The 23,587-nt window shown below is 37.6% G+C and overlaps 2 protein-coding genes across 3 annotated transcripts in view; one reads left to right on the top strand and one right to left on the bottom strand.

The window, feature by feature from the left end:
• Positions 1-12,804, bottom strand: part of Morc2 (MORC family CW-type zinc finger 2) — a 38,211-nt gene extending 25,407 nt beyond the window's left edge. Inside the window, exons 1-3 of one of the 2 annotated variants that reach the window (XM_013364992.4) lie at positions 11,538-12,804; positions 4,977-5,030; positions 2,710-2,744 (exon numbers count right to left, since the gene is read on the bottom strand). In XM_013364992.4, the coding sequence (XP_013220446.1) occupies positions 2,710-2,744; positions 4,977-5,030; positions 11,538-11,605 (157 nt within the window). In that variant the 5' untranslated portion in view covers positions 11,606-12,804. The remainder of the gene's footprint in view (positions 1-2,709; positions 2,745-4,976; positions 5,031-11,537) is intronic. The other variant, XM_005339849.4, reaches the window with a different exon arrangement.
• Positions 12,805-13,057: 253 nt separating this feature from the next.
• LOC110596937 (taurine up-regulated 1 protein) lies at positions 13,058-22,781 on the top strand (the record flags this gene model as incomplete). Its single annotated transcript, XM_078039603.1, has 3 exons — positions 13,058-15,435; positions 16,714-17,467; positions 19,176-22,781. A coding segment is annotated over one exon (468 nt), but the record flags the coding sequence as incomplete, so codon positions are not given.
• Between the last annotated feature and the right edge of the window lie 806 nt (positions 22,782-23,587).

The following is a 23,587-nucleotide window of genomic DNA, read 5'->3' as shown; positions in this document are numbered from 1 at the left end:
GAATCTGGGCTCTGCTGAAGTCTAATAGCATAGGTCTCAGGAAGAACTCAGAATTTCATTTCTCCCAAGTGATACTGAAACTTCATGGGTGGATCACCCTTTAGAAACATTGATCTAGACTAAGCCAAGAGAATTAAAAGAAGGTGTCCCCGCTCAAAACTATCTTCCCAGACATTCCACCATAGAGAGTCATCCTTAATATCTGATATTTACTTTATTCAGATATTAGGTATCAAATGAGGATATCAAGTGTCAACTGAGTGATACCGAAGGCCTCCAAGGAAAGGACTGGGATGAAGGAAGGGGAATTCTGGATGGAGAAGAGTCGAAGAGTCTAAAGAGAATGGGTTGAGCGCTCCCCCTCCCATCATACATCTTGGAAGCAACAGAAAAAGCAAAGATCAAACTGCTTTTTTTTTTTTTTTTTTGCAGCTGTGCTTCAGATTCTGTTAGTGTTATTTAAATCTGTTATAACCAGTTCAAAAAGCTGCACTTCTAAACTTCCTCCAACATGGCCAAGTCTGGCTTGAAAAACAAAGTCAGTGAAGAAAAGACAAACAAAATGAAGCCACAAGTCAAAAGCCAGAAGTGATAAAGTAATAGCATCCTTTATTTATGTAAGAGTATGCAGTGCTCTGTTTAAAAAATGCTATCCAAACTCTTCATTATATTCTGAAATCTTAATTTCTGTTTCATTTACTCTATTTTCCATTTATTGTCCTGGCATCACAAAAGAGATCTTTCTTAAGAGATGGGAGCACTACCCCCAGGAAATTTAGAAATGGTCAATAAAAACCCAGAGACTACTTCTGACAGACACATTATTATGGTCTCAGTCCAACTAATAAGAACACTTTGGGTAAATGAACAAACACCTCTGTACTTCAAAAGAGTAGCTTCTTTTTTTCCCTTGTTAGGTTTAAAGGCAATATTTAAGGTGTAGTTTTCTGGTGATTTCAAATTACATCTGATGTCTGGGGAAATTTTCAAGATCAAAAATCCAATTTCAGAATAAGAGACAAGAAAATACTTTTACCCATGTACTAACAATAAAAACATCAAAGTACTAAGATTAGTACTGATTCCATTGCTTTGATTCCTCTTGTTGAATGTGTTAATAAGGCCCTAAGGTATAAAAGAGTAAGTATAAAAGTCAAGGCTCCCAATTTTAAGATACATGGAATAAAATCTTTTTCTGAAATGCTGTGGTGCTTGATCCTTCTATTATACCACTTAATCCTTAACTATCTTGACAGTTCCCTCAAGATCTAGTTATCTTTCTCAATCATCTGTACTGTGCTGTCTCTCCAATTAGAGACTAAGTTTTTAGAGCAAAAACCTTACCTCCTCCTTTCTGGTCTTTTCCCAAAGAACAACTGGAGTAGCACTATGCACAGAATAAATGTACAATGGATTTTTTTCATTTAAATTGAAATGCAACTGTTCTGCATTGTAAGTGTCAAGAATTAAATTTCCTTACTTGGAGTAGAGACCTAATCTCTGCTTTACCATCCTTGCAATGTTTAAAACAGCTACTATCTCTTTCAGAGGTAACTGTTACCACTCCTGAATGCACAATTGGATGTGGCTTGGAAAGGTCCAAGGATTTAGTAACCATCTTTTAACATTTTCTATTGTATCCCCTTTTCCTATTATTTTCTTCTAAAAATAAAAGGAGACTACTTCAAATACTTTGATGGAGTTTTTTCAGCAGGGCACTTTCAGAATTTAAGTAGTATAGATGACATGTAGGTATTCTAATATTTTCTTTGGTCCAAAGTATATTAGCCATGAGAAATCATCATATTCTATCTAGCGAGTTTTCATAATTGCATGACATTGGAGATTCTGAGAATTACTTAGTTGTATGCTTGTTCCCACTTATCAAGTGGGTTCATAAAAAAGGGGTTATTTGATAACTGCGTACTCTCACATAAAGAAACTTTTCAGAAGCAGGACAATATTACTTCAAATAAAATCTCAAACCTTCCAGAAGACTTCATAAAATAGGAGCAAAACATCACACTAATCAAATTGGATTTAAAAGCTGTCTCTATTTTTTTTTCTAAATTTTTAGAATTCAAATGACCAAACAAGGTGCTGGTTTAAATTCTGAGCAGGAAGAAAGCAAACTATTAAAGAAAACTAAAAGGCCATGATAACCACTAAGAATTCTTCCACTGTTACAACCACTCTCAGAAAAACAGAATCAAGTAAGCAAAACAATACAGGCTGCCATAGCTTCAAATCCCAAACCAAGCAGTCCTATTCCTGACACCTCTGCCTGAGAACATCTTTGCAAACCCAGTGCCAAACCCAGTTACCAGCTGTTTTCTTCAATTAATACCAAAAACTATCCAGATTGGAACTGGTGCCTACCACAGGTAGTAAAGGAAAAACTCCAACAGGATCGATCTCTCCTTCCTAACAAGACAACCAGTACTTGGTCATTTTATTCCCCACTACAATTTTCCATCATCCACACAAATCCATGTATATAGATTTGGACACACAGTGTTCTTTTCAATTTTCTTGGTTCTTATAACAAGCCTGACCAGGGCTGCACCTTTTCTACCTATGACCTAAAGTAACTGGGCCATCTCCACAGGCTCTAAAAACCAATATTTCTCACTCATTTCTTCTTAGGCACAGTAATAAGTAATTAAAAAGAAACTAGGCATTAGAAGAAAGGCCTAAAGTCTGACTTACCTGCATAAATATCAATCCTAGTCGCATCAGCATCTCTGCAAAATCAAAAGGGAAAAAAGAGAAAAGAAAAAAAAAAAGATCCAAATGAGAATATAAAATATCAATCAGCAAAAAAATTCCACATACAGTTAAAGCTTTACTTTCACATTTGGCAACAAAATTTTCCTTATGCATCTGTGAAACACTTCAGAATCTTCAAATTAAAATGTATCCAGAGCCTGGATACATTTTTTAAATAGTAATTTCTTGGTGAAAATATCTAAAGAATCATTAAGAACATTTCCCTTTACACATTAAGAAATGACTCTCAAATGTGTTTTTCACTTACATGACTATAATCATAAAAAAAGACGTTCTAAGAATGTCTTATTTTTCCTTCTTATTGAATTTTTTAAAAATAAAAACTATATAAGCAAAATAAGTAAAACTCAGAAGGTTAAGTGTTGTATGTTTTCTCTCATATGTGGAAACTAGAGAAAAAAGGAAAAGAAAGGCTAGGGAGAGGATCCATTAAAACCAAAGGGAGACTGACAGAGGAAATGCAAAGGAGAGGGAATGATGCTAGGAAGTGACACTGTTCAAATTACATTGTTATATTGTGTGCATGTATGAATATGTAATACCAAATCCTATCATTATATTCAAATATTATGTACTAATAAAAATGGGAATGAAAAAAAAAAGGAAAACTATAATCTCAAGACCAGTGAAAATTTGTATACATACACAAAATGTATATATACACTGCAGTCAGAAAACCAATCCTGAGTTCATAATTTTATCCTCCCTGACTTGAAAGGAAGTTGGGACATCTCAACTCCAACTCATACAAATTCAGTCATTAATGAAGGCTCCTAAAAACACTTGGAAATAATTTAGTCCAATCTGCCAACCACAAGCAAGGAAACCGAGACACAGTTCACTGGTTTTAAATGCACAAAATCCACAGCACTGGGGCAGTAGCTCAGTGAAGGTGCACGCTTGGCATGAGTTCAAATCCACACAGCTCTCATATATCCATTCTCAATAATATATTTTAAAAAATTTAAATTTGAGATTGGCAAAATGTGTGCCTGAACGGGTAAATATTTTCACGAATTTCTATTTTACCATATGGTACTCAAAAAAGCTGCCTGCCTCAGCACACCATGGTCTTGCTAAGTTAACAAGCAGGAAATTAAAACAAATTCCATTAAGAAACATTGAGTCAATCAGAATTAAAATAAAGTGGAAGTTTTCTGATAGAATACAGTGTTATCTAGCACAACTCCATAAACAACCCAGTTAACAGCAACAAGTAATATTAGTACAGGTTAACTGTACACTGGAAACTATAAGCAAGTTTATAGTGGAGATACATTTAGAACTATTTCTGTGGACAACTCTTACTCTTCTTTTCCTTCATTACTCACCAACACTGGTCAATAAATAATGCCTCTGAATTTTTCATTTGCATTCAAGAATAAGACTACTTGATACTATAACATTTTGTTTTGTCATAAAATATTATGTTATTTTTCATAACAATTATAAAATCATTGATTTGGACTAGGATCTCTGTCTATGAATAAACCCAAACTTCTATTCAGTCTTAGAGTTAGGATTCTATCACTCAAGAACTCAGCAAAAAACAGTGTTGAAGAGTGTTTCCTTCCAAGAACAGAAGACATTTTGATAAATAGGAGTCCCCTTATAATAAAACATACGTCTGGAAAAGACACAGAACTCTTACATAGTTTTAAAGATATTAAGTGGCAGAGTGAATTAAAATCACAGCTTATCTGAACAATGAATTTTGACTCCTAAATTTTTATCTTAATTCCTTGCTTTTCACAATTATCTTGCTCTAATACACAAGGGACAATGGTCTGGGAGGCAATAAGTTCACTATTTCTAGGCTAGAACACAAAGAGCAATGAATGAATTTAATCAAGAAACAAGGTGAAAGTATCAATTAGTGTGCTGTTAAAAGTACTTTAAAAAAATTTTTTAATTTTTTTAAGTTGTAGTTGGGACACAGTACCTTTATTTTTATTTATTTATTTTAACGTGGTGCTGAGAATTGAACCCAGTGCCTCACATGTGCTAGGCAAGCACTCAATCACTGAGCTACAATCCCAGACCTTAAAAGTACTTTTTTTAGAACTCATCTTAGGAGATGTAACTATTACAGAAATGTTTTCCTCCAAAGTCTCCAGAGAGCAAAAGCCACAGTATCCCCAAAAGTTTCCACTCCAAGGGGACTAATATGTTAGAAGACTACATACCTTGCATTATCAACCAGTTCAGCAAGAGCACCAAACAAGAATTCATGAGTGGTTCTGAAAAGATAAATAGTCAATACAAGAATTATAAGTTGTACTGACTCCTGATAAGTCAAGATTACAAAATATTTAATTTTTTAAGGAAAAAAATCTAAAATTTCCATTTGCTTTATTGATTTACACAACTGAAATATAACTTCTCCACAACTCAAGCCTTTTAGAGCTAATTCCACTTAATGTGTTATTCAGTCCCACCTACTAAGAAATATTTATTCTTCCTATTTTGAATTGAGAAACCCACTCTCAGCATTAAAAGGTTCCTATATGTAATAACTGCTAAAAGCAGTAATACTCTACCTAGAAAAATGTCTGTTTTTTTCATTGCCTTAACCTCCTGTTAGTTTTTGCATATCTCACCGGAAAATTTAGGCATATCATTTATGCAGGGATACCTTTACTGAGTTCTGAATTAACTTGGTAGTTGCATATTTACCCAATCCAAACTTTCAGCACCCTCCTAAAGGAAACAACCACTAGCTCCCTCCTTGAAGGGGTTAACTCTACCAGGGTCCCTAGGAGACCACATGAAGTTCTTGTCCAACTAGAAGCAATTGTTCAAGAGGGTCTTGAATTTCTTTCTTTAAAGTGGACAAAGTTGTATTTTTAGCCAAAATTTGAGAAAGTCAGGATCAATGTCATTCTCTCTCTTTCAAAAAGAATATTTTTGCTTATAAATTGCATAAAAGCAATAAGTTTCCTTTTTTTTTTTTTTTTACTGGTAGATGACACAAAGGTATTGACAAAGTAAACTGCTAACAAGTTATTCATTGAGCATGCTTAATTTACACGTTAATTTGTGCCATTTACCATAACAGTTTTAAATAGATATGAAAGTAGTGTATGTCCACATAGAACCATCTAGAAAAACCACATGATTTTTAAAGAAAGTACAAAATCAACCCCAAAAATTCATTACCATCATCAATTGTTAACAAATACCCCAAAATACCCAAATTATTCCTGCAGGCTGCTTCTTCTTTTTTTTTTTTTTTTTTTTTGGCATGAAAAGTTTCAGCCAAATTTTCAGAGTGAAAATTTCTAAAAATTTAGAATCAAAATTAGATAACCAGCATCATTTAAAAACACTAGTCACTTACCATATTGTTTCAAACAAACTGTAAAACATTAATGTATAAGATAAACACTCATAACTGAACTGTACAGGAACACTGGGTCTTCCTCAAGTAACACATTTTTACAAATGTGAATACTGAATTAAATAAAACTACTGGCTTCTGGAATTTAAGAACTACTTTACCCCATGAGATCAGTGAATATCTCAGTTGCTAATCCAAAGGATGGACCAATAATATATCGTAATAAGATATAGAAATTTTATCACCACTTCACCTAAGAAAATACAGCTCAATTTCTTCTGGCTAAAATCCACCTCTTTTATTATTTTACATGAAAGAACCACGTTTCTAAAAGAAAACTTACCTAAGTCATATCTTTAATTATTAAAAATATTTTAATCTTTAAGAGTACCACTTTAAATTCTTCAAATTATGAATTAGATAAACAAAAAAAATCATTCTGTATACTCTACAAAATAGGGAGAAAAGTGCTGGAAAATTAAGGTAACCAAATTAAAAGTGAATTTAAACCAGGCATAGTGGTATATAACTATAATCCCAGCTACTCAGGGGGCTGAAGCAGGAGGATCAAAAGTTCAAGGCCAGCCTGGGCAAAATTAGCAAGAACCTGTTTCAAAATAAAATAAAAAAGGCTAGAGATTTAACTTGTGAAGGAGTACTTGCCTACTTTCCCTAACAAGTAAATTAGTTTTTTATACTATTAATTTTTTCAACTTTAAAGATTGCTATACAAAAACATAAAATAACCAATTCTATTGCAATATTACTCATTTCAACATGAATGTGTACTTTAACATAAGTCAGGGAATCTCAGAAATACAGTTGCAGGGTAGTTGGGGGGGACTGGAAAAACAACCATATAAGACAACAATTTGTACCAGAATGCATTAAACTCTGGGGGGAAAAAAAGAAGAATGCTGAATAGAAATTATCGGAAAAACTAATAGACAAAGAAACCAAAAATAAAAATAGCAACTATATTTCAGCAATATATATTTCTGATTGTTTCACATGGAAATGAGACATTTAGACTCTAATAAGCAGATCTTAAAAGGGCAAACACAAAGCATCTCTATCTAAATATTCACTCTGTACAAAGTTAGAAACATGCCTTGTACATTTAGAACCTAACAAAAAAATTCCAAACAGTTTTCGTTGTTCTACATAGCATCAATGCCATTCTATAAACAAATATTTCAGATAAGTTAAGATATTTTTTAAAACATAGTTAAGGGATATTTTTGTGACGGCAATACACATCACAAAACGAGCCTTTTGTGATAACTCATGGTAACATCAAAGACAATGCTCAGAATCTTCTCTAGAACTCCAAATGATTAATAGTGGATCTTCCAGATGTTACACTCAGAATTATATTTCTTAAAATCATAGAAATAAAAAACATACCAACAAGTTCCCTCTTTCCCAAATAATATTTCAAAGGTACACTCATTGCTAGCTAGCACTGATGCAGAATGGATAAGTAGCAAAAGAAAATATTTTCTTCACAGAGCTAAAGATCCTTTGGCATGTAAAGCAAAAAAGAGCAACCATTTGGAAAAAGACATTTTAAAAATAAATTCTTCTGCTTTTAACTGATCATGGCTTTTATACTGCTTATGCCACAATAAAAAGGTTTCTAGCACAGCATTTCTACCAACAAATTCACATGTATGTAAGCTTATTATGTAAGGAAAATAGTCTTCTTGTTTATGATGTCTAAATTTAAAGCACTAGATTACCCACAAGTGCAACACTCAGGGGGTAGTTACTGCCGAGTTCTTGGACATATTGACAATATTTAATTGCAGAAAATAAAGCTGAGAATTCTGGAGCAACCATTTTACACTCAAATGGCTTTAATATATTTAGAGGGTAAACCTACGTTTCAACTGGCTCTAAGTCATAAGAAATTGAAGTCTCTGAAGGTTCCCCTATATTCACTTCACATATAGATAAAAAAAACCCAGAAATATCATAACCAAAGTAAGTTATTAAATGTACCAACAAGAATAGACACAAAAAGTAACCATCTTACACTTAAGCATCTAATTCTATCAGACCACTTAGAAGTATAGCAAACCAAGTGACTTAAGATACACATCTCATGTTAAAGGGATGTCACTATCGCTTTATCAGAAATAGCAGTCACAAAACTCACTACTAAAAAAACTCTAACACGGGCTGGGGTTGTGGCTCAGCAGTAGAGCGCTCGCCTAGCATGTGCGAAGCTCTGGGTTCTATCCTCCGCACCGCATAAAAATAAAATAAAGGTACTGTGTCCAACTACAACTAAATAAACAAAATATTTAACAAGAAAAAAAACACTAACAGCATAAAACATCTTTAATGTAAAAATCTTTAAGATATCATCATATAAAAAATACCCAATATTAAAAGAAACTAGACTTTCAGGCTATCATGAGAATTTCCCAGACCACCTTTTGTCCTTAACGCTGATGCAAACAAAGAATATTTTCTAACAGTTACCATAGGATATAATACAAAAAAAAAACTTTACACATTTAGTCTCCAACAAATTCTGAAGAATTTACTAAGAATTTATCTGCATTTTTACTAACACCAAACAGCAAGTTGCTGCACTGACCAACTGTTTGTTTACATAAAGCTAATATAAAAAGAATAATCACCACTTAATGTTTACCATATACAATGGATGAGCTAAGAACTTCATAAACTTTAACATACTCTTCATATACACTACCACATTATCTCCCACTTGTGGATGAAGAACCCAAGGTTCAAGAAGTTAATTTGCTCAGGGACACAGCAAGAAAGAAATCAAACCTACGGTTGGTTGGCTCCCAAGCCATCTTTTCACTAAACCACAATGATTTTTACACCATTCTAGCCTAGGGTGTAAGCAAAGCACAACTTTTTCATAATTAACAATATGGCAATATTATAAATGTCAGACATTCTAGAATATTTTAAGATCTTAACAGAGCAAAGAAGGTGGTTCATAAGACCAATCTCTCCTTCTTCAAAGTTGACTTATTGAACCTCTTAATATATCAAGAGTAATAAGTCACATGGTGTGAAAATTCAAATTTTTCAATTTCCTCTAAAACTGAACTTCCAATCAAGCCATCAAGATGAAGATCTCTCTTCAAGTTAGCTACAAACAAAAGGCTTAATGTTGGTGTTCTAGGATCCATTCATTCTTTTGGTAGGACTAGTGAAAAGTCTAACAAAGTACACTACCTAGTCCTATCACAGTAGAACAAATTTGAAGGTCAGAGCTGTGGTCCAGATTAGAAATTCCAGAGCTTTCAAAACAATTTTCTAAGAGTCTGTTAAAGCAAGTGGGTGGTTCTGCTTCAACATGGGTAAATAAAATTAACAGAAAATTCTTCAACATCACTTTATAAACAACTTAAGTTTGCTTGTTTGCCTTGGCACTGACCACCTATTGCTTTTTGTGGGTGTTTTTTGGTTTTGTTTTTTGGGGGTATAGGGAATTGAACCCAGGGGCACTTAATCATTGAGCTACATCCTCAGCCCTTTTTATATTTTTATTTTAGAAACAGGGTCTCACTAAATTGCTTAGGGCCTAAGTTGCTTAGTCTGGCTTTAAACTCACAATCCTCCTGCTTCAGCCTCCCCAGCTGCTAGGATTACAGGCATGTGCAACCATGCCCAGCTTCAGCTATTGTTAATAAACTTCAAAACAGAATTAAAAAGGGGGGGGGTACATATAATCCTCAAATTAGAGACTCAAATGACATACATTAAATTTGAAGACTTTTAAAGTAAGAAGTGAATCTTTGTTTTTTTAGACAATAGGCCTTTGAAAGTAAAACAGATAGAAGCAGCACTGCCTAATGGTTAAAAGCACTAAAGCACTGTAGTCAATAATCTTTTATGTCTTAAACCCTGGCACCTTTAATCTGCCAATTAGCAATTGCATAACTGTTAGCATGTAATTTAATCTGAGCCTCGGTTTCCTCAAACGCAAAACAAAAATAATCCTTATCCTGCAGGTCTACTTTACAGATTAAACAAAGCTTAAAAGTTACTGGCATAAAGCAATTAACTGTTGTTAACTATTATTATTATTATTAAATTGCATAGTCTTTGGTTAAACTGGAACCCAAATTTCTGAAGTCCAGTTCATGGTCTTCCAAGATTATCATAAAATCTATAATTCCAAACTTGCCCTATCACTCCAAAACTCAAAACTGAGACAGCCATTTATCCAACAATCACCCAAGAACATTCTAGTGGCCTTCACCTACTTGTTCTTAATATGGCAGGTCAAATAAAAAGGACACTGAAGGTTTTGCCCAAGGCTCTACTGGCACTTTTCATAATGATTTCATCTAACTAGGTTCCAGATTTATCATTTGTAAATGTGAGAATTTGAGTAGATGGCCTCTGTGGTACCTTCTCTAAAATGATATTCAATAAAAAGCTTCCTAAACAAAACCAAACCACACCCTCAGCGCTTGGCAAATCACTTCATTATTCAGAAAAAAAAAATTTATTTCCTTGATCAGAAAAATAACAAAAATATTACAGACATTATGGGATCACAAATAATACTGACTTTTCCATAAAAGACTAAAATTCACTGTACTACTTACTATTGGATCACTGAAGTCTACACTCTCAATTCTAAAGGTGGTTCTTAATTGGGAACCATTCATTTAGCTGTTCAAAACCTCCTCTCCAGGTACTAAAATGGTAGAATACTTACCTTCTAACAGATAATATATGAAAATGCTAAAGTAGTTTTGATCCCACTGGGTAATTTCAGAGAGACTGGGTTTACCCTAAAATATTCTATACCAAATTGGAGTGATTGTAACTTGTGAACTCAAGAACCAGGAACACAGTTGTTTTGTGATTTACCACATTTGGGGAAAAGATTATCTAAATCAATGAAAACAAGTTGCCATTTCCTGCTGAACTTATACAAACTGTATTGTATGTAGGAATCAATCTCCCAAGAAGCTAAAGACAATCATTTGCTGAAAAAAAAAAAAGAATCTTCTCATAAGTTGTCTCTTATATGTTTTTGTCTTCTTTTCTTGTTAGAAAGGAAACATTTGTTATAAACCCAACTGTTTAAGCTGTTGTCACTAAAAGTTGAGTTGATGCTAAAATAATTCAACTTTTGGCCATCCAAAGAGGAGTACTTGATGGATTCCTATTAAACACTGAATACATTGACTCCGAATAACTAGTTTGTATTAGAAAAATTTGATCCCATAAATGAAAATCAGATTCTTCTGGATTAGCAAGAAATATTTCACTGATCTCAGTTCTTCAACAGAGCTCAAGACATCCTATGATACATCCCAGAGTGAAAAAGCAAAAATTTCTGGGGAAAGGATTTCCAAGGAGTTATTGGTGACCTCAGTGGCACCTATAGAATACTTACGAATTTGTGTGTAGATATTCAAATGTTAGCTGAGCTCGATTCAGACTGCTATAATTTGTGAAAGCCATAACTGCAATGGGGTCTCCAGTCTTTTACCCAAGGAGAAATATATATAATGGAGCAGATTTTCCAGGATTCCGTCCAGTTAAGATTAAGTCTGTGCTCCTTAATGACAGTTGAAACAAGTTACCTAGTATCTATCCAATATATATTCAGATTTTTTAAACAGAAATTGATCTCAAATCTGTTTTAATCTTCTCGATGACTATGATGTAATATTTTGGAAAAAACTACGTCATAAACCTGCAGTCCTAAAGAACTTTCAGAGTTAAGTTTCGATAATTCAGACAATCCGAGTGCAAAGTGGATTGGTCCAGAAGTAGACGAGTCCTTGAGTTGGCGGTTTGTCACTGCTTCATCTTCCAAGTCTTCGCGTTCTTCGAGGCTTTTTTTATTTTTTGTTCCCCTAAATTTCCTTTACTAATCCGGAAATTTACCAATCCGGAAATTTACCCACTTCTGTCATAAAACTGAACATTCACCCATGTCTTCGCCACCAGGGATGCCAGTCTTTATATAGGCCCTAGGCTGGAGACCGCGACGTCGATGTTGTACATATGGCGCTAGCTTTATCACTTCCCAACTGAAAGAGCTGCTAGGCACAGACTGCGATTTCTTTTTTCAAAACCCGACCAAACCCAGCTTGATGTCCCGCCCCAATCTCCACTGGGTGGGGGGTCAAATTACCTCACACTGGCCCACAGAAACGCCTCACAATTAACCCGCCCAAATCACCTCAGGCGGCCGCGCCCCTCCCCCACTCCCCTCAGCGGCCTCAGCCCCTCAATCCCTTCCCGGGCCTCGGTCCTGCGGCCGCCTCCTCACGAAGAGGAGTTAGTCTCAGTTTTCAAGGCCCGGATCGAGGGCAGTGGCAAGCGCACCACCCGATCGGGCGTTGCCTGGAGCTCGCAGCTGCCTTTGTCCCTCCCCGCGGAACTGGAACCCAACAACCGCAGCGCGCTCTTGGAACCATGTGCTGCCTCCGCCTCCGCCGCCTCCGCCGCTGCCGCCCGCGCGCCGCGCAGGATAAGATGACAGGACTCAGAGCCACGAAATTCGGCGTTTAGGGCTTTTCTGCCGCCTCCGCTACAGCCACCACAGCCACTGCTTTGTCTCCGCTAGCGTTTACAGCCACGGCCACCTCGCGCACTACCCGACGCCCCAAGCCCCCGAGGCCTCCGCGGCCCATTCCGCCAATCACAAAGAAGCAGGTTCTCCCGCCCCCGCCCTGATACCCCGCCTCCTGATTGGCGGGCAGCGTGCCCCCACGTGACCGGATCTTGGTTGGCCGTCCCGCCCCTGTCACGTGAGAGAGCGCTCCTCTCTTCCTGCTTTCTTGACCCTCTCCGCCATTTAAAGAAACAGTACCGGGGGCGGGCCGAGCGACGCAGCCGGGACGGTAGCTGCAGAGCGGACCGGAGGAGCCATCTTGTCTCATCGCCGGGGAGTCAGGCCCCTAACTCGAAGAAGCCCTGGCGCGCCCTCCCCCCCTCCCCGGTCTGGTAGGGCGAAGGAGCGGGCGCGCGGTCGATCGAGCGATCGGTTGGCGGCTCTTTCTCCTGCTCTGGCATCCAGCTCTTGGGGCGCAGGCCCGGCCGCCGCGGCGCGCGCCCGGTGGCCGTTGGCGCTCGCGCCGCGTCTTTCTTCTTGTACGCAGAACTCGGGCGGCGGCCTATGCGTTTGCGATTCGACGAGGAGTCGTCCGGGTGGTCGGTGGCGGCGGGCAACTCCTCCGCCCCGCTCCCGGGGAGGCGGCGGCAGCGGCGGGATTTGGCGCGGCCGGGGAGGCGGGGGTGGCCGGGGCTGGCCTGGAGGCCTGGCGCCACCCTTCCGGGCCTGCAAGAACCCAGTTGGGGGGACAGGAGGGAGCTGGAGGATGGTTGGTGGTGGGCTTTCTACTTTGCCTTTTCCTCCTCATGCCGCCTTAGTGAGATGCGGGATCTCTGGCAGCAGCTCCGGGGTGGGGATACGAGCCCTGGAGTAGAAGAGCTGGGTTTGCTTCCGGGCCTGTCCACCAGCTGGCCGAGTGACCTTAGGCAAATCACTCTGTAATTTGTCTGCGCCTCAGTTTCCTCCTCTGCCTGTCGTTGTATGTGGGGTTGAAAGCGCTTTGTAAACTATAAGGCGTTGGTATACGTAAAAGATGAATATTGTAATGTTTTTTGAGTTGTAAGAAAACAACAATTACCCATTTGTGGGAGTTTGAACCTGGGAACCTTAGATTGGAGTTGGAGATCCCTAAAACTCCCAGATACTGTATGCAGAAAATTTGTGGGAACATGCATTTGTAAGGAATGATAATCCACAGCTGGCAAGTTTTCAGAGGGTCCTGTGACCCAGAAGAGTTAAGGTCGATTCCTATATGCCACTTCCTTTATGCCACAGGGAGGAAACTGAGGCCTAGATGTCGTTTGGGATCCTTTACTACCAATTTGAAGCCCCCCGTTTGAGTCCCTGGGATATGTGAGCTGTTTCTATGCATAATGGATATTGGGGGTAACAATAAGCCCTGCTGGCTTCTGTTCTGAATCCTTTCTTTTCACCATGGGGTGCCTGAAGGATGGCTGATGTATATGGTACATGGTACAATGGCACCCAATGTAAAGCAGCTACAATTAAGGGTGGATGTGTTCTGTAATATCAAGCATATTTAATCTTTGACCCAGAAGTTTTGTTTTTTGCTGTTTATACTGGTGTCTGACTACCTTTCTTTCTTTGACCATTTTGCTATGTTTCACTTGCTCCTATTTTGTGTCCCTAGTTTGTGTGTTTGGTAGTGAATAGGCTTATTTTTAAATGGTGCTGCCATGCCCAGCTAATTAATGGTGCACATGGATTTTTAGCAAGCAGGCTCACTGGAACAGGCATGGAATTCCTGAAGATGTTTTGGGTTTTTTCTTTATTTGAAGGCTAACATGCTCTGAAAAGTTCTGTTAAAACTCCTGCTGAACCTCAAAAATCAGATTTGGTAGCGATTTGAAACTTTTCTGGCCTGCCATGTATTCTATTGGTTATAAGTGTGATAACGAGGCAGCCAAAATGCCATTTTTTTGTTTCTTTGTTAATTGTCAGCTGCTTTTATCAAATTCCAGTCTGTTATCCAGCAAACACTAAAAATGTTTGAACAGTTGGATTTCAAACATTTTAACTTTGTGGAGTGGTGCTTACCAAGTGGTACAGCTCTAAGCAAGTGAACATGAACACTTTTAAGTATAGTTTGTCTGATTAGATGTTAGCCAGTTCTGCTGTTTCATTCAAATGTCTGGAAAAAAAAAAAATCAGTTGACTGTTCCTTTACCTAAAGGGCAGAGACAAATGATTCACTCCCAGAAAAAATGACTTTTTTTGAAGAAAACTGTGTTGGTCTTTAGCTCTTTTGTAATTAAGTCTGGATGTACCTCAAAAGAATCTTTAGACTGTGGTGATAAGAGGCTTTCCTCTAGAGAAAGGAGGAGAAAAACAACTGGAACTCAAAGCTTGAAATTCTGTAACAAAACATGAGATGTCCAGGATTGGAGGTTGAAAAGGTTTTGCTACAGTGTCCTGCAATCATTGAAGCAGATAACTTTTAGTAGCTGCAGCCATGGACTCCAGATTTTCAAGAACTGGACCTGCAACCCAGAAGAGCTTGTCAGGATGTGGCAGGAATTCTGGAGGTAGTTTTTTTGGATTGGTTTGTTTTGTTCTGTTTTTAATCTGGGGACTGTTGACCTTGCTGTGAGAAAAGAGGCAACTGAGCAAGCACTGCCACCAGCAATGTTTATGGGAATTAGAAGACCTGAGTTTCTCTTCAGAACTTCTGTGCAAACTGATAACACTCCATCCAAAGTGGATTACGGTACTTGACATTTTCCAAAATGCCCTATTTCACCATCTCTGCACTTTTGTTCATACTCTCTTCTCTACACTGGAAATGCCCTTCTCTTTCTTTACCTGTCAGAATTTTGCTATTTCCTCAGCATCCAGCTCACTCTCCTCCCCATGAATCTCTTAACTTTAACCAGATTGTTAACCTTTAAACATATTATTATATCTTTCATCTGTCTTTGTATGCAAATTCTTGTAGTTATTTGCATGCATTTGTTCTCTTTCTAGATAGCAAATCCTTTGAAAAGGACCTTGTTTTATGCACCTACATACCACTACCTCTGATGAAGCATTTATTACAAAGGAAGACTTTAGAGAACAGGCTGTCTCAGAATCAGTTGAGTGTATGCTTAATCACTGTTTAATAACTAAAATTTTTCTTGATTAGAAGAAAAGTCACTAAATATTCTAGGCCCATTTCTATCTTTATTTCATGTTTTATTTTTTAATTCTAATTTTTTTGACGAGAGTACTGGAGATTGAACGGGGGGGGGGGGGCGGGGGGGTTACATCCCCAGTCTTTTTATTTTGAGATAGAGTCTCCTTAAGTTTCTGAGGCTGTCCTTAAATTTGTGGTTCTTCTGCCTTAGCCTCTTAAGTTGCTGGGCTTAGCTTATAGACATGCACCACCTTACCAGTTTAATTCTAAATTTTAAAAGATATAGGAAGCCCTCGGGCATAAAAAGCAATTGATATGTTGAAGGGAATTTTTTTATACAGAAGCGGGCAAGAACTGAGGTCTTGCTCTCTCCTACTCAAAATGTTTAAAGTTAGGGCAGCTTTTTAAAGGAGATGATTTAAAAAGGAGGAAGGGAGAAAGGCAATATGGTTTCTTTTTTGTATATAAATTTTAAATTCACTATGTGCCACTTGCATAGCCACTTCCTTCTCTCTAGCAACTGAGCTCAGCAGCTGGAATACAATCAAATTACTGCCCCAAAATATGAGTCTTGGGGCAATTGCTTTTTGTTGCATCTCAGACCATTCGTTCTGAGAAGGCAGGAGGTCTTTGCCAAAGAAGTCTTTCAGTTCTTATTAGTAATTGCTAATCAGACCTTTGTGTTTTCCTTTTGGATTTGCTCTCCTCACTCACACCAGTTTATCATCTGTCAGCCTCTAAGCCAGGCTGGTCAAGAATTAGTATCTATCAGGCAGCTGTACTACTAGCAGACTCTCCCCAGTCTTAGAATTCTGTATTTATAGTCCCATGCATTTGTTATCTTACTTGTTTTATCCCTGCCCCTTCTAGTCCTGTGCCTCCTGATTGCTGAGTGTTCGCCTGGACCTTCTGACCACCTTCCTTCTGCTAGACCATCAGCCTACAGACCTGGTACCTGGATTTTTGCTCATGGTGATTCCTGCCACTTTACTACTGAAGAAGGCATCATTCCAGTGGACACTGTGACCCAAGAGGCATTCATCCATCATGATGTGGCCTTTACCTCCACTCCTTTCCTGTTGTACCCAGAGTTGGCACAGCCCTTTATAGTATAGTCAAGAGTCCTGAAGCCAAATGGCTGAAGCTATTTTATCACAAAGGCCCGGTTTTTTTCCATGCGTGTACATTTCATTTCTTCAGTTAAAGCCTTCAGAGAGACACAATAAAGTTGGACCAGGGGATTTGTAATTGTCAACTATGTCAGAAGAAAGGAAACATCTCTTTGAGAACAGCATTAGACCATGCCCCCCCAATCTCAAATGATTGAAGTTCATGAACTAACTATCTTGATGGAATCCCATCAAGGTCACTGGACCCTGTTCTTTTTTCTACGTCAAATCTGTAGTAGCCTACTGAATGAGAAAGTAGATACTCTGACCCATTGGGATCAAAAGAAGGCACAGTGAATTCCTTATAGCATCTTCTTTGGGATTACTCAGGAACCAGAACTCTTCACAAAACATAAGAAATTCTACTAAGGAATCCCTTTACCTAATGGCATCTCACAAGACTACAGTCAGACTCAAGAGAAGGCCTCTTGATACATCAAGATAGCACCTATATGGTAATCCCCTGTTTACCTAGCACTTTACAGTTTCAAAGCACTTTTACATTTATTTTAATAATCAAAATAACACAATAATGTATCCCTTTTTTAAATGAAGGAACCCGAATTTAAGAGGTAAAGCAGTTAACCAAGGTGACTCAGCTACAAAGTGATAGAGGCCAAGCCTTCTGACTCCCAGTCCAGTATTGTCCTTGGCATTAACTTACCCACAGTGTTATAATGGCTGGAGATAGGGAGTTCTAAAAGTTTTCAGCTTGATCTGGTGACCCCTTGAGGATATTTTATGTATAATCATGTGATTGGTACACCTAGATCAGAATTACATGGCAGCATCCCTAGGGTAGAGAAGCAAACTGTCTATAGTGGTAGATTGTCCAGTCAAAAAAAGCATGTTTTCATCAGTAACAAGATTGCCCAATGTGAAACAGAAAGCAACTTATAGCTCTTCAGTCCTTTTTTATGATCTTCTCAAGAAGATCATAAAAAATGGCCTAATTGGTTAGGAATCTTGTTCATATCATGTCTTTTTGTTGTATAATACTAATAGACGCAGGGAACTTATTTATAGTCCTCTGTCCCCAAACTAATATTTACAATATGAGCAATTTTTTTCCCTCTGTATATGGTAGATGAGTATCTCGTAGAACTTCTAATTCTGTAAGATGTATCCCTTCCTACAATGCAGTGTAAAATATTAAAGGAGCTCAAAAGACTTGGCAGCAAAGAGCTCCATTTAACTCTTTTGCCCATTTTGAGTTTAATCAAACAGGATTTTGTTTTATTTGGGGTTTTTTGGCAGCATTCCTTTTAATGGAATGAAAAATTGCTGTAGAGCAGTATAACCAGGGCTTCCTGATTACCAACAAATTGGCCTAGAGACCCATAATAAACATAGTATCTTTTGAAAACCTTATTCTCATACCTTGTCTTTTTATTTTTCCCAACATTGAGCTTCTTAACACTCAAAATAAATACCCAGTCCTTTTTATTTTTCACTTTGACACAGTCTCACTAAGTTGCCAAGGCTGACCTCAAATTTGCTCTTATCCTTCCTTAGCCTCCCAAGTCACTGGCATTACAGGTGTGTACCATAGCACCTGGCTCTCATTAACTGAATTAGTATGTCTATCATCTGAGGATCCCATATGTTGATCATTACCTTTGTTTTTTGTTAAGGAATCCTTTAGAATATTTGTGGGACTATAAGGTTGGGGAATGGGAGAAAGTTAATTCTGCCTCCCAAAACTGAGTTTCATGACATTTAGTATACTTCTCCCTAAAAACTTTGTTGCATCTCAGGTGAGTGAGGAGGTTGGGAAACGGACAGGAGGAAGAGACAAGAAAAGGAGAAGTGATAAGAGAAAATATTTTCTTAGAATTTGAGTTGTGGCTCATAGAGGTGTTAGCAGTGCTTAAAGAAAAGTCATCGAGCCACCAGCTTCTTGAAGTTACATTTACAAACAGATGGATGCATTTTGCATGTAGATGCAAAAGCCCCACTGCTATTGTAACTAAGAATCAATAGTCTTGTTCTCTGGTAGTCATAAGCCCGCTTTAGGTATCAATTTGTAGGAGACTTGATCTTTAATTTCATCAGCCTATAAGGGGTCCATATGAGGGAAAGAATGAATAGAAAAAATCTTGTCTTACCATAGACTTTGCTTACCTAGTTTCTGGTTTCTGTGACCTATTTTTTGTATTTCAGCATTTTGTGAACAGCTTATTCTTAGATCATTGGTTTTCCAAAGACTTGTGGCCATGAAGTCCTTTGAATGAAAATATGGAAGCCCAGAGTAAAAGTGAAGCTGCTCTAAATGAAGTAGTGAAGCAGAAGTGGGAGTCTGCAACCTGCCATAACCATCATCCTTTACCACCATGGTGACATCAAAAGAGACTTCCTTGCAACATGTAGAATTCTTCAGAGCAAAGTTTGAAAACTACTGCCCCAGATGACGTGTTTGAGCTGAGTGGCATTCTAATCTTTTGTGTACCTTCTCTCAATATGGTCCATATTCAGTTGATGCTGAACATTCTTACGAATATTCTGCAGACTTAGGAATATGCAAGAAATGACAAAGTGCAAGAAATGCCTTTGCCCCCCCAGAATGGTCATGTGGGCTGAAAATAGTGTCAAATGAACCTTCATTAATAGCCCTCCATCCCAGATGGACTTAAAATCACTCCTGGAATTGGATAGACCCAGAGAGCAACTAATATGCACCCTACACTGACAAATCCCACTTACCAACCTTCTTAAACACCAGATGTACTACTGGTACTGAAGTACATGAATGATATCTTAGACCTTCCTTGGATACATGAAAAACCTACAGGTTGATACTGAAACTGATTCCTCATTGAGACCATCTTAAACCAACTTGTGCATTTGACCTCTCATCATTAACCATGGTACTATACTTCGTATGCAAGGGATAACTAACTATGAAAGCAGAATCCAAATATTGGCAGCATTTCCCAAAGGGGCTCAGTACCTGGTTATCATTCATCTTTTCAAACTACAAATCACTATATGACTCAACCAGTGGTAGTTTACACTGCTCCTTGGTTTATATTCAGTTAACCGGTATTTCCAGGACAAGTGAGCCTTTAAAAAAGTTGGGTTTTTTGTTTAATTTTAATTTTCTCCATCACTTGGCATATCTGCTTGTTCTACAAAATTAATATGAATACTAGTCTCTAACTACATGTAACAGCTGATCTTCAAGACAATCTTTGGACATCCCTTCTCATGTGATTTTAAATGAAGCCATTTGGAAAATTTTTCTTATAGCCAGTGAGAAATGTTCTTGTAATATGAATCTTTTGTGCCTGGTACCATCAACTATATATGCTAGTGATAGTTAAACATAGGCCCTTTGATCAGACCATGGTAGCCAACTCGCTGGGCTACATTTTTGTCAGACTGATATAGAAAAAAAAAATACAAATACAGCAGCAAAGGATTTTAATACTTAAAACTTTTGTCCTCGTGGATCACATCTGTCTCAATACTGCTGTTTTATACCAATTAAAAGTGGTTGGCTTTATTCCTTTCTGTGAGATACTGTTAGTCATTAGGACAATTTATTTCTGTAAGAAGGATTCAATTCTTGAATTCCCAAATCATATCAAATGAAGAGACTTCAATTTGTGTCCTGAGAAAAATCTCATCCTTTACTGCACAATTTAAGGGCTGGCCATCCTCAGCCACTTTAACAAATGTACAGATTCAATGCTGGAAATGTTTTCTTTATGTCCTTGTTTCCTAGCCTCTAGATTAATTGTGATTATGTGATTCATTCTACAAATCATCAAACAAGACTTAGTCCTGTTGCTGTAGACTGCTTACCCTCAGCACATTAAATCTGGATGAATATTCTGCTTATATATACAGCTTTTATATCTTCAAGATCACTTTTTCTGCTGTCTTCAGATTGTCAAATTGTCAGATTTTTCCCCCCTGTGCTTTTCCTGTACCTTTCGGAAAAAGACATTTATCTACACTGCCAGTTATTCCCTCTGATCCTATCATACTCAATCAAAATGAAGGTTTTAATATGAGAGTGATCATCTGCTCAAGAGTCAAATGTATCCTGTGCTTAAGAATTGGTAATTAAGAAGGCAAAAAGCCCAAAACTTAAACCCAGGAGTTTGCCTACTATCTCCACACCTCAAATCTTATCCAAATCTTTCAAGAGTGCCATCCAACCAGTCTGAGGCCTTGACTTGCTTGTAAGGTGACTCTCAGAGATGAGCTCAGTTACAGAAGATGAAGACTTGATTACCAAAGAAAGTAGGGCCAACTTTGACAAACCTGGCTCTACTGACCCTGCTGCTCCCAGATATAGTGTAAACTGATAAACAGACCCTCAGGTCTGGATTGGATATGGCCTTTGAGCTGGCTGTTCTTGGGCAAATGAACAGGAAAATGAGAGCTGCTATACCTGACTAGCCCTTTAAGATCAGAAAATGGTATTCCGAGTTAACCCTGTAGAATAATTCTGAAGTACCCAGGGCAAAAACTAATTTATAGAACATTTATTAATCCACCACATTATATCCTGTCTTTTGGTATGGCTGGTCCTGTTGAAGTTGCCCTGCTTGTCAATTTACCTGTCTCAACTCTTACCTGCCTTTTTTAACATGTTTCTGCAATTAGACTGAGAAGACAATAGCCAATTTCAGCATATCTTGTGCCCAATTCCATCAAGGATTTCTGAATGGAAGCAGCCCCATACTTCACCCCAAAAGGACTTAATGTTCACAACAGGAAAGGATCATGCTGCACACTCCTAGTGGTGAGTAAGCTACACTTGACCATTTTTGGCACCTGGGACCTCTTCTGCCAGATTCGGAAGGGAAAAGTGCAGCAGATGGAAAGCAAATCCATTTCTCTCTTCTGCAGCAACAGAAATGAGTCTGGTTCACCAGTACTCATAGGAATGTACCAGTTCAACTTGGCAAAAGACTTAAAGGAACACTAGAGAAGTTTTCCACTGAACTTAATAATTTATCACTGACTCATATAGCGTTGCAAAACTACTTGCCAATAAGAACCTTCATGTCACAAAGATATTGGGACTCTCAGACTCAGCTGAGTTTGCTTGTATTGAATCTCTGGTATCATCCAAAGTACCCTATTGGACATAAATTACTATTCCATTCAAATGGATTATAGACTTCCTGAGGACAGGAAAACCATCCCTCATGGTTATTTTTAAAACAATTTTATTACCAGTGAAGAAACAATGCCAGCATTCAGATTCATAAGCAGAGATCAAGTTTTTTCAATATCTGGTCGTATCCTGAACATCATTTGTTTTTGATTGCCCAGCATCCATTCCATCTCATTGTAGCAATTTCATGATATTTCTTGGAACCCTATCTTCCTATTTGCAGTCCATGTGGTTTGGATAGTGTGAGCCTTGGGCTTCAGGGGTATACATGTAATTCAGACCTCATCAATCAACAAAATCCATGTCCTTGATCATAGCTATTGGTTCATGAATGGTTGTTTGGCTCAAGTTGGTCTATTGTTAACCCTAGGAGTTTTACTGAATTGTGAAGAAGTTTTCTTTATGGAGGTGCTTTAGCTTTGTAGAATGAAAAACTCAAACCAATAAGGCCTATCACGACATTGCATGAGCCACTCTTGAGAATGAAGCCAGTGCAAAGGAAAACAGCCAGAGATGGAGAGACTTGAGTCCTGATGACAGCATTTGTGCCCCTGGATCCAACTGTGCCTGAAGCTAGTATATCCCCTGGACTTTGCAGTTATGTGAACCAATAAATACCCTTTTTGCTTATGTTACTTTGAGTTGGGTTTCTATTACTTGAAAATGAGTCCAGACTAATACAGTACTTATACAAACATTGAAACTTGAAAAGTCCAAGGCTTTATTAAACTAAGGTTTATAGTCTCACATTTTCTGAAGTTAAAGAAATGAGACAAGGACTGAGAGAATATTTAAGTTACTACAGAAGGATAAAAATTACATGGTAGAAAATAGAACACCTAAATGTCCATCAGTAAAGGATTGGTTACATAAAATACAGTTAAACATAAGAAAATCTGTTAAAATGATCAAGGCACATTTGTTGGGAATGGACATAGAAAAATGGTCATGATATATTAAGTGAAACAAGTTATTGATAGAAAAATATATAGTGTGAACTCATTTGTATATGCTTATATTTGTAAATGCATAGAAGTCTATTAATGGCTTTCTTTGAACAGTATAGATTACACGAGAGTTAACTTTACACATTTCTGTATTTGAATATTTTACACTGCCACATTACTTTTTAAACTTTATTTAAAAAATAAAGAATTTTTTAAAATTTAGTGCTTACTGTTTGACCTTGGCAAGTTACTTAACACTGAGCCTGTTTTTTCAAATGATTAAAAATGCCCACCTTTATATAAGTGAACATTAAGATACATATTTTTATGTATTGCTATACTTCTCATTGAGTAACTTAGAGCTTAGTAATTATTACTTTTTAATTTGTTGTATTTAATTGTCACTTTTTTTTAGTAGATCTCAATGTTTCCAAAGCAGCTAAGAGTAGAGTGGTATATAAATCTGATTATGTCACTTCTCTGTTTAAAACCTT

The sequence above is a fragment of the Ictidomys tridecemlineatus genome, chromosome 2 (genome assembly GCF_052094955.1).
Source record: "Ictidomys tridecemlineatus isolate mIctTri1 chromosome 2, mIctTri1.hap1, whole genome shotgun sequence".
Lineage (NCBI taxonomy): Eukaryota > Metazoa > Chordata > Mammalia > Rodentia > Sciuridae > Ictidomys > Ictidomys tridecemlineatus.
Note: the sequence above shows the minus strand (reverse complement) of the source record. Positions and strands in the feature narration are given on the sequence as shown.